The sequence below is a fragment of the Amphibalanus amphitrite genome, unplaced genomic scaffold, assembly GCF_019059575.1.
Source record: "Amphibalanus amphitrite isolate SeventyFive unplaced genomic scaffold, NRLGWU_Aamphi_draft 000375F_arrow, whole genome shotgun sequence".
NCBI classification, from domain to species: domain Eukaryota; kingdom Metazoa; phylum Arthropoda; class Thecostraca; order Balanomorpha; family Balanidae; genus Amphibalanus; species Amphibalanus amphitrite.
The window spans coordinates 411441-423389 of NW_024881869.1; the positions used below are offsets into that span (position 1 = coordinate 411441).

General features: G+C 48.3%; 1 protein-coding gene across 1 annotated transcript; it reads left to right on the plus strand.

Annotated features, from left to right (window-relative positions):
• Window positions 1-217: 217 nt before the first annotated feature.
• Window positions 218-10838, plus strand: LOC122389870 (atlastin-like). Its single transcript, XM_043382331.1, has 2 exons — window positions 218-862; window positions 8407-10838. The coding sequence occupies exons 1-2, from the start codon at window positions 824-826 to the stop codon at window positions 10228-10230; spliced, it is 1863 nt and encodes a 620-aa protein (XP_043238266.1). The 5' UTR covers window positions 218-823; the 3' UTR covers window positions 10231-10838.
• The last annotated feature ends 1111 nt before the right edge of the window (window positions 10839-11949 follow it).

Sequence of the window (11949 nt, forward strand, 5' to 3'; positions counted from 1 at the left end):
GGTCCCTTTAAGGATGGCAGTCAGCAGGGTAGCTATAGTCTGTTCCATATCAAGCTTGCAGTCGGAGTTTCTTCGGCAGATCGCTCCTCCGCTCGAATTTGCGTCTTAAAATGCAAGAGCTGTATATACAGAAATCACGCACTGCCTTCAGCAGGGCACTTAGGCTGCAAACTTGAAACGGAACAGAGTATAGGAGAGCTTTAATCCAAAATTAAGAGAACTATGATTTGTTAGAGACTATCCCGGTGAGAGTGAGATGGCTTAGTATGCACCTGGCCTTGCCTAAAAACGACACACACAGACACACATATAACAATAATTCGGTAAATCTCAATACTACGCTGTTGGCTGTCAGGCGGTCTGCCAGCCATACGGGGTTGCGATACGGGGCGCAAACACCATACCGAGCTATCGGTCACGGACGTATCAGCATCCCCGTCCTTGTTATCATCACAACACATTGCCTCATATCAGTGCATCGAGCTGTATCTGAAGCGCCAGCAACGTGCGATCTACGTCAGCCGTTGCCAACGCATCACCACTGCGACTGTCGGTGTGCTGGGCCGTCGGGTAACAGGAAACTACAGAACTCCGCCTGTTGTTTATCAAGAGGCTTCCGTGATAAATCACGGCACCCTCCTGAACCACGGCTGCATTGTCGTGAAGTCCTGACCGTCCAGTCTTCAGATTAAGGGCGGCAGCAGGCAGTGACAGGTGCACATCAGTGGTCAATGATGCAGGTCTTGAGGTCGTCTGGTTGAGCTGAAGAATCGAAGGAAAGTTTTCGGTCGACAGCCGGCAAGACCGGCACAAAAGTGGCAACATGGGTCAGAGCCAGGCAAGGCTACGTGAACCGGTCCAGGTGAGAAAGGCGAGGGCGCCGTGGGGGAGTCGAAAGAGTGCTGTCAGGGAGTTTCAGGAGCGCCGTTGTCAGGGAGTAACGGTAAACGGGAATTTCATTATTTGGGAGATTTAAATTCACTGAAAGAGCCGCCAGGAATTGGTTGGGGGCGAGAGCGTCACGCTCAACCATAGTTCATAGGTAGATAGCTGTTGTTGAACGTAGGTAGTTGTTTTTGAACCGACACTCATTGTTCGGGGCTCCAATGAGTCATTCACACAGCAAACACACAACTAGCAACTAGCAAGAGCAAAAACCGTGTGAGAACCGTGGCACGTAGCATCACCAAATTTCTGACACAACTTGGGGCAATCATTTGACACATGTTCTAAAAGTTTTCAGTTCCAGTGATCTCAGGTCAGGTCCTGAGCTCTCAAAAACCGGTACATGGTCAAAATAACACTGAAAATACACTATTTTGTCAATGAAATCTAGCTAGTTGTTCATCGCTTTCATTCAAACTGGCAGGATATGCTAAGTTCAATCCCGGTTTTTTCAGATTCGGGTGGCCAAGGTCATCTAGAGGGGTGAGACTAAATGCTTACTTCGAAATCTAAGCTGTGTTGCGGCATTGGCGGTTATGTGCGGCGTGTATGCCGCATGATTAGTAAGCGGCGACCACTAAATTAAAGACTTAAACGCTCCAACCTGTTTTCAATGAATAACACTGCATACCAAAAATGCCAATCGCTCTCGTCGTAAGATATTTAGATTTAAATAACTAATTTGTCTGCATCATCATTTTGAACCAAATTAATGCTTTCAACTTAGTACTCACTCACTCCTTCCTTCGTTGGCTCCAAACAGTACTTCGATTGTCTGGAAATCGTATGCCAAATCCCGCACCTGTATACCTACGACTGGTGCATATAAAGGCCGATGTAAGAATTTCAATAGGCTCTCGCATGCGATTTCCTGGCTACCCAAAAAGTATGTTTCAGTCATGCTATCAAAACATGGTATGTCAGCCCTCTCACCAGCTTGTAGTGCCCCTGACCGTCATTAAAAGCCTAGTTTCCCTCCATCATCTCTACTAGATTTAGGTGATGCTCCGACAAATTCACAAACAAGACCGAACTTGTTCGGAGTTCGGACTGTGAGTTAACCCTCGCCCTTTAGGGGGGGGGGGGGTCGAACGGACTCCCCTCGGTTTTTCGCAAATAACTCGCGTAAAAAGCGGCCGATCACGACGTAACTTTGAGTACCCTCGCGTTGATCAATTTTACACCTACCCTGAAAATTTCATGACGCTGACGCAAATAACCTTTGACCTGTGACCTACTTTTCGAGACCATGTTTGGCCGGAACCGCGATTCAGCGTATGTCGGCTTGCATTAGCAGCGCGTTTGCAGTCTTTTCGTGGTTTCAAGCGTTCAAACATGTGATATGATGTTGCCCCCATGCATTAGGGTGGGTGTCAAGGTCACCTGAAGGTCAGGTCAGGTCATTGACCTTTGGTGACCTCGGTTCACTTTTCGAGTTTGACATGTTTCTAGGCCAGTTTTTTCGAGCTGAATTCGAATTAAGCAACCACATGAACGTTTACAAAGTAGTTTTGGTGCCTTCGTAACATGTTACGAGGCTGTCAGAGGCGGTTGACACCTACTACAAATACCTGGCAGGACCTCTACTGGTTGACCTGACCTGACCTAACCCGGCCTGGCCTAAATGAATGAAGACATCATCTGTGATAAAAACTAGCATGATATTCGTGATCAGCACCCCGAAAACCCCATAGCAGCCACACTACGACGTTCTAACAGGTCCCAATTTTCCCGCCTTTTGGGTCATTGACCTGACCTACCTGGAAGGTCAACCGATGACCTAGGACCTTAAAATTGGGTATCATCGGCTTTCTCTCGTCACGGGCAACACGCTCGTTTTTTCCGCGAAGCTCTAGCTTGATCAGGAGCGAAACGGCAAGGGGTTATAGGTACCTTATACGTTCGCGGCTGGAAAAACACCAATACGGGCGAGGGTTAGGTTGACAGTATTAATTTGGTTCAAAACAATGATGTAGATAAGTTAGTTATTTAAATCTAAATATCCTATGACGAGAGCGATGGACATTTTTGGTATGCAGTGTTATCCATTGAAAACAGGTCAAAGCTATTGAGTTTTTAATTTAGTGGTCGCCGCTTACTAATCATGCGGCATACACGCCGCACATAACCGCCAATGCCGCAACGCAGCTTAGATTTCGAAATAAGCATTTCGTCTCACCCATCTAGAGGTTACTACAAATTCTGATAAATTTTGGCCGAATGGCTCAAATTGTAAAATATGCTCTATTTCAACGTGTTAACGTGATTAATTTAAGTTCATTTAGTATTTTCATAGTAAAACTAGGTGTCCAGCATTACGCGCAGCGTAATGAATCAATTTTCATTAAAATCGGCCAAGTAGCGGCCGAGTTATTGCCAGAATAAATTGGTGACTCCTCCTGGCCGGCGGTGCTCTGTTCCGGTATTCATTGCCAAAGGTCAGTGACCCGCCGGCTCTGATTTCGCTCAGTTTTGCAAGCGAAGAAACTGAGCCTACGGCACGTGCTCACTGCTCGGCGCCGGCCGCGGCCCAAAATCCCGCAAAGATGCGCCCGCCACGTGCAAACCGGCGAGCGCACCCCCACCAAAATTTAATACGACAAATGGTTGCACGCGTCCGACTCGGCGCGAAAATTTCACCCCCGTAGCCCGCACCGTTCCACAGCAATAGCCCGCCACGTGCACAGATGCGCCCGCCACGTGCAAACCGGCGAGCGCACCCCCACCAAAATTTAATACGACAAATGGTTGCACGCGTCCGACTCGGCGCGAAAATTTCACCCCCGTAGCCCGCACCGTTCCACAGCAATAGCCCGCCAAGCGTGACTGACGCGTTACATACAGACATTTTGATTTTTATATATGTAAGTAGAGGGACAGCATTACGCGCAGTGTAATAAATCAATTTTCATTAAAATCGGCCCAGTAACGGCCGAATAATTGCAAGAATAAATTTGGCGTCTCCTCTTGGCCGGCGGTGCCCTGTTCAGGTATTCATTGCGAAAGGTCAGTGACCTGCCGGCTCTGATTTCGCTCAGTTTTGCAAGCGAAGAAACTGAGCCTACGGCACGTGCTCACTGCTCGGCGCCGGCCGCGGCCCAAAATGCTGCAAAGATGCGCTCGCCACGTGCACACCGTTGCACACACCCCCTCGAAAAGTTGATACGACAAACAGATGCACGCGTCCGACTTACGTCGAAAATTTCACCCCCGTAGCCCGCACCGTTCCGGAGCGATAGCCCGCCAAGCGTGACTGACGCGTTACATACGTACAGACATTTTGATTTTTATGTCCCGGCTCTGTACCGGGACAGCATTACGCGCAGCGTAATAAACCAAATTTCATTGCAATCGGCCCAGTAGCGGCCGAGTTATGGCCAGAATAAATTTGGCGTCTCCTCCTGGCCGGCGGTGCCCTGTTCCGGTGTTCATTGCCAAAGGTCAGTGACCTGCCGGCTCTTGTTTCGCTAAGTTTTGCAAGCGGAGAAACTGAGCCTAAGGCGCGTACCGTCTGATCGGCGCCGGCCGCGGCCCAAAATGCCGCAAAGATGCGCCCGCCACGTGCAAACCGCCGAGCGCACCCCCACCAAAATTTAATACGACAAATGGTTGCACGCACCCGACCCGGCGCCAAAGTTTCACCCCCGCAACCCGCACCGTCTCTGCGCAATAGCCCGCCAAGCGTGACTGACGCGTTTCATACATACGGACGTTTTGATTTTTATAAGTGTAACTAGAGAGACGGCATTACGCGCAGCGTAATAAATCAAGTTTCAATAAAATCGGCCCAATAGCGGCCGAGTTATTGCCAGAATAAATTTGGTGACTCCTCTTGGCCGGTGGTGCTCTGTTCCGGTATTCATTGCCAAAGGTCATTGACCTGCCGGCTCTGATTTCGCTCAGTTTGGCAAGCGAAGAAACTGAGCCTAATGCGCGTGCTCTCTGATCGGCGCCGGCCGCGGCCAAAATTCCGCAAAGATGCGCCCGCCACGTGCACACCGCTGAACCCACCCCCTCCAAAATTTAATACAACAAACAGATGCACGCGTCCGACTTACGTCGAAAATTTCACCCCCGTAGTCCGCACCGTTCCGGAGCAATAGCCCGCCAAGCGTGACTGACGCGTTACATACATACATACATACGGACATTTTGATTTTTATATATGTAACTAGACGGACAGCATTACGCGCAGCGTAATAAATTAATTTTCTTTAAAATCGGCCCAGTAGCGGCCGAGTTATTGCCAGAATAAATTTGGCGTCTCCTCTTGGCCGGCGGTGCCCTGTTCCGGTATTCATTGCCAAAGGTCAGTGACCTTCCGGCTCTGATTTCGCTCAGTTTTGCAAGCGAAGAAACTGAGCCTACGGCGCGTGCTCTCTGCTCGAAGCCGGCCGCGGCCCAAAATGCGGCAAAGATGCGCCCGCCACGTGCAAACCGGCGAGCGCACCCCCACCAAAATTTAATACGACAAACAGATGCACGCGTCCGACTTACGTTCAAAATTTCACCCCCGTAGCCCGCACCGTTCCGGAGCAATAGCCCGCCAAGCGTGACTGACGCGTTACATACATACATACATACGTACAGACATTTTGATTTTTATATATGGGAATAACTAGGTGTCCAGCATCACGCGCAGCGTAATGAATCAATTTTCAATAAAATCGGCCCAGTAGTGGCCGAGTTATGGCCAGAATAAATGTTGCGTCTCCTCTTGGCCGGCGGTGCTGTGTTCCGGTATTCATTGCCAAAGGTCAACGACCTTCCGGCTCAGATTTCGCTCAGTTTTGCAAGCGAAGAAACTGAGCCTAAGGCGCGTGCTCTCTGATCGGCGTCGGCCGCGGCCCAAAATTCCGCAAAGATGCGCCCGCCACGTGCACACCGCTGCACGCACCCTCTCGAAAAGTTGATACGACAAACAGATGCACGCGTCCGACTTACGCCGAAAATTTCACCCCCGTAGCTCGCACACTTCCACAGCAATAGCCCGCCAAGCGTGACTGACGCGTCACATACATACATACATACATACATACATACATACATACATACATACATACATACATACATACATACATACATACATTTGATTTTTACATATGTAACTAGAGGGACAGCATTACGCGCAGCGTAATAAATCAGTTTTCATTAAAATCGACCCAGTAGCGGCCGAGTTATTGCCAGAATAAATTTGGCGTCTCCTCCTGGCCGGCGGTGCCCTGTTCCTGTATTCATTGCCAAAGGTCAGTGACCTTCCGGCTCTGATTTCGTTCAGTTTTGCAAGCGAAGAAACTTAGGCTAATGCGCGTGCTCTCTGCTCGGCGCCGGCCGCGGCCCAAAATCCCGCAAAGATGCGCCCGCCACGTGCACACCGTTGCACGCACCTCCTCGAGAAGTTGATACGACAAACAGATGCACGCGTCTGACTTGCGCCCAAAATTCCATCCCCGCAGCCCGCACCGTTCGGGAGCAATAGCCCGCCAAGCGTGACTGACGCGTTACATATGTTACAGGCAATATGTGGAATCAGGCATTCTATAGAATGCCTGACCGACCAGGCATTCTATAGAATCCCTAGGTATTCTATAGAATGCCTGACCCACCAGGGATTCTATAGAATCCCTAGGCATTCTAAAGAATGCCTGATTTTCAGGCATTCTATAGAATGCCTAGGAAATACACGAATCTTTCCAACATATAAGTGTATGTTGTATAAGATTATGAGCACAGACCGACATGTACCATTATTATTTTCTGCCAAGCTACCTTGCGTTCAGCTATTTATGTTCATTCAGTCAAATGTTCATTCAGTCAAATTTTCCGGTCAGGTAATCTGACCTTATTAGGTCAAATTGTATCAGGATTTCATTCTGAGAGTACAGAGTATTTATATTAACGCTAGAAAGACGATGGTGGTAATGTCAATATCGGAAACGCCTTTGGTAAAAAAAAAATTACACAGAAAAATTGACAAATCGTCCATTTTTGGAGGTGTTTGCCTTCTAAGGAATTGATTTAAGGTCAAACTGGAGAAAACGGCTACGAGCCAAAAATGGACAAAAATTGGGCTGACCTAAAAAATGGCTTAGCTATTTGTTTTAGAAATGGCACCCTTTCGAACATTGCCAAAGAAGAACTGAAGTAAAATTTCATAATTTTGAGTCTTTGACGACCTTTCGAATACCGCATGGCCCAGAAGTCAAGCTGGAAGGAGAGATCGAACAACACCTAATCCGGCTCTTGTTACGGCCGGGCCACCGCCCAGACGTGGAATAATGAACCATTTATTCAGGTTATTCCCTGACATTACGGTGTAGGTTGAGCTGTCCATGTATGTATATTGAGAGTCGTTACACGAAGTGCTTATGACGACATAAAATGTGACCTTTGGTGTATTTTTCACCTTCATTTCTAACATCAGAACAAAGCCATCGTCATTCGCAATCACTTTCGATTCAAGCCTACGGTCCACTCTCCCAGCCAACACTCTTCTAATGCAGCTTCGTATCTGTAGCAGCATAATCCTCCGAGGGTAACCGTTTAAGCGACTGGTTGGCCTGTGACTCTCCCGCGTGCCTTGCGCCGTGGCTCTCCCGTGCCAACGGAATTGGATCAGCTGCTGCTTGCGGCGCACCATTTGGTGGTCGGCATAGCCCAATACCTCCCTCGCTTCCTCTCAGCTCATTGCCCTGAAATGGTGTGAGGTGACGACCGGCCTAGGCCAACAATGAAAATTAGGTAAACAAATAGCATTACTGCCACTGACCCCTAATTTTCGAAGTGTGTTTTGGACAATCAAAATACTTAGGCATTCTATAGAATGCCTGGGAGCCTAAGCCAGGCATTCTATAGAATGCCTAAGCAGTCAGGGATTCTATAGAATACCTAGGGATTCTATAGAATGCCTGGTCGGTCAGGCATTCTATAGAATGCCTAGGCATTCTATAGAATGCCTGATTCCACACATTGCATGTAACACATACATACATACATACGTACAGACATTTTGATTTTTATATAAGTAAATATTAAGTTACTTACACTGGTTTAAGTATAGGCCATTCTATGCGCTTTGACGTGCTGAGTTCACTGGTGCTTTTATTTTTGCTCTTACCAGATCAAAAGTTATAGGCGAAAAACTTTTATACTGGTAAAGCGAAATTTTTACATTCCGCCCCCCCCCAAACCCCCTAAACATTGACCTAGAGTCGCCAAATTTGCACAGGGGCGATATCTCCTATGGGCCCACCTACCCTGTAAATTTGGTGTTTCAAAGTGCCATAGGAGCCAATCACCATAGGAGCCAATCGTACCAACTCCTCCCCTCGCCGTTCGCGTTATGAAGAATGCCCTCGTCTGGCGAGGGTTTAAGCTTCCCAGCATGAAGTAGATGTACTTAAAAAAAAAAACAGTCGCGACTATATGAAATGTGAATTAACCGATTTCCTATCCTTTCAGACCTGTGCCATGGGGAAGCACATAGTCAAAGAAAATGACACCGGAGGCTTCATGCTTTGTTCGGACACCCTGGAGAGCGTCCTTGGGACAGAACACGCCGATAAACCCGTGATAGTAATATCAGTAACGGGTACAACCGACCCCGGCAAGACAATGCTTTTTGACATGATGTTACGGCATCTCGATCCATCCAGAAGGAGCACCGACGATCGTGGCGGCTCTACGAGAGGAAGGGACTACCGTCCATCACGCAAAAGCGGCATCGAGTTGTGGTCGCACCTGTTTCCCGTGACGCTACCCACCGGGGAGGAGGCCGTCATTGCGCTCATGGACACCCAGGGCGCCGCTGATGACGCGCCGCGGTCGCAGGCGGTGCAGTTCCTCGCCACTCTTCTCAGCTCGCTGCAGATCTTCAACGTCGTGGACGACTTGAGTGACGATGTTTTGGAGCAGCTGAAGCAGTCCATAGAGTTTGGTCAGGCGCTGTCGAAGAGTACCGACACCCCGGCCTTCCAGAAGCTCATGTTTCTTGTGCACCATTGGAAGGCGACAGACGAATTTCCACTCGGCGCTGCTGGGGGTGGGCACCTTGTGACGAAATGGCTCCAGAGCGAGAGGTCAGATGAGCAGATCGAGATGGTGCGCCAGCATATCGGTGACTGCTTCAGTGACATTCAAGGATTCCTCCTGCCGCTTGGCCCACTTCGCAACGGAGTCTCTCGTCCTCCTTCCATTTTCAATTTGTCTGAAGTACTTTCGGATTTTCTTTACATGGAATTATTCTCTGGACTTTTCAACCAACTCATGGCATTACACCCCAAATACTGGGAGCTGAACCAAGAGGCTCTGGCGCCAGAGAATCTAGCTATCAAGGTTGTCGCGGGCGAGCGCCTCACCGCTGGCGACCTGTGCAGGCTCATCACCAAGTATGTCGAACTGTTCTCCAGCGAGGAGCCGCCGAAGCCGGAGGACGTGGTGTACGCGACGATCGCTTCTCTGTATCCCGCAGTACAGGCCGCCAAAGAACAATATGTAGAGGCGATGGCGAGTGTGTTTCGCGAGGGTCAGCCCGCGTTGAATGACGACGAGCTGATGAGACAACACAAGGAAGCCGCAGCGAAGGCAGAGGCAACCTTCCACGCACAGAAAAAGACGGGAAACGACTCTCTGGTACAGAACGGCCTGAAGATACTGATGAAGGACATTGAAAAGTGCTTTGATGATATTGATCATGAGAACACTGGCAAACGCAAGAAGGAGGAACAGGCAGCTGAAAAGCAGAAGAATGAAGGGAGCCAGCAGTACATCATAGAGCTGGTAAAGACCTGTACGGAGATGTACATCAACGCGATGAAAGCTGTTGCCGACGTCGACGGCTTCGTTACTCGTGACAATTTAAGAAGGGCTCACGCCACCGCCAAGGAGAATGCGATGAATAAGTTCGACGTCAGGAGCAAAAACCATACAGTAGAGTGGGACAGTCGCTTTAAGTTGACATGTGTCATCGGTGCACGCTTTCGCCTGATTCAGCACCACAACGAGGTCATGAAAGACGCTAAGAATCGACAAGCCGTACGTGGCAACATGAAGGCCGTGGAAGTGGCTCTCAAAACCTACCGAACTGTGATGAGCTCGACGATCTCTGGGGAAGGCATGAACGACGACGGCCTTATGGGCCAGCATAACCGGTCACTCGGGGCAGCCGTCGAAATTGTCAAATCGCTTCATGAAGGGGATGAAGATACGGCTGAAAAATACGTGCAGGAACTCAAGACGCTCATCGGTGAGGAGTTCGCTATGATCAGATACAGTCACAAATCATAGAAACCCAAAGCAAGCAGGAGCCAACCGCTATGTGTGATAGAGTGAGTGTTGCACAATTTGCCACCACGAGCTGGTCGTGAACTAATTGTATGACTGTGCGGTGGTAGGCAGTTTGAACTTTGAAGGCCCACTGGTGTGGCTGTGACAGTATTTGTACCGGCAGCAGCGCGGCGTCCGAGGAACGTGTCAGCGACGTCGGGCGTAGGCACAACTGAGGGCAGGAGAGATCGCAGAAGACGGACGATGGTGACGCCATGGCGGACGCACGGGGGCGATAGCTTGCAAAAGTGATCGTGGTGTGGTATGGCATGGCTGCGATGGTAGTGGGAGTCAACCGGCGCGTGTGGCGCCGTCTTCAGCTTGAGCTGCTGCTTTTACCTATATTTCACTCTTCAAATCCAAGAACAAGGATGGATGACAGGCTTTAATTTTATGGTTTGCTATAGGATGCATTTGCAATGTGCGTTGTGTATTTTACATATAATTATTAGCAATTAGCATGGAGGATTTTGTGTTATCATACGGATCGAGATTGTAGTTCATGTAGGTATACTGTGATAATGTGTGCTTAGATGGAATGTGAATAAAGTTAAGGCCAACAAAGTTGACCGAAGAGTATACTTCCCTACCAACGTATGGTGTGCTTGCATTTAGGTACACCTCGCTCTCCCGTTGTCATGACTCATGACTATCTGGTGCTGGTTTCTGATTCTAGTGCAGCCTTTGGGTTAGTCGTGAATCGTGACGTGATTCCCGGTGCGTCCTTTCTCCCCCCCCCTGGGTCACCGATTGCTCAATTATGTACAGTGAACCTATTTTGCGCCGCCATTCAACTCTTTCTGGACCGCCTCATTAAAGCCATGTTCTCAGATCCTGTCACTTAACCTTCCAGGTGGTGGAGGGGCTTTTTTTTTGCCACCCTCCCTTAAGTTTTTTTTCGATATATCTCGAGAACCGCTGCGCCGATCGTCACTTAACTTTCAGTACCCTCCCGTGAATAGCTATTGCACATTGTGACCAAAAATTTTCCAAAGGCTATGATAGGTTGGCCGCTAATGACGTCATAGTGACGTCATTAGCGGCCAACAACAAATAGTGACGTCATTTTTGCCAGTTTCGACAAAAAAAAAGGTTTCGCGGGAAGAGCTGTCAGGCCTACAGCTTTAGAGATACATCTAAATGTTTCGACATAAGAGGTGTAGAATTAGGAGGGCTACAACACTGCTATCTCGGATTTTTGAATTTTTTGGATTTTGACCCCCAAAAATAAAAAAGATTTTTTTAATATAATAGCCGAAAAATCCAAAAAGTTTTTTTTTTATTTTCGAAAAAACGGAATATATGTGATAGTACCTACCTACCACGTTCTATCTGTATACCGAATTTGAGATCGATACCTCTTTTTTTGGCCAAGTTATAGCGAAAAAAACTGTTCAAAATTGATGACGTCAAATTTTCTAACTCAATTTTTAGCAGTTCTAGACCTCGTAGCGCAAAACAAAGACCAACATTAGACTCCCCGTGACGAGCTGCATTGAATCAATACCCATTTTATGCAAAAATATCACTTTGAAATTTGACCTTTTTGACCTGACCTTGACCTGATCTCCACCAGAAAGTGACCTTAATCGTACCTGATGGTCTTATTACCAACACCATTGAGTTGGAAATGAAAAACTGGCCATAAAATATGCATCGCACAACCTTAGTAAAGTTGGG

What these genes read in the sequence shown, in the direction of transcription:
- LOC122389870 (XM_043382331.1), top strand. Translation starts at nt 824, where the DNA reads ATGGGTCAGAGCCAGGCAAGGCTACGTGAACCGGTCCAG. An exon ending in GGCTACGTGAACCGGTCCAG is followed by an intron (nt 863 to 8,406) that starts GTGAGAAAGGCG and finishes CTATCCTTTCAG; the next exon opens with ACCTGTGCCATGGGGAAGCA.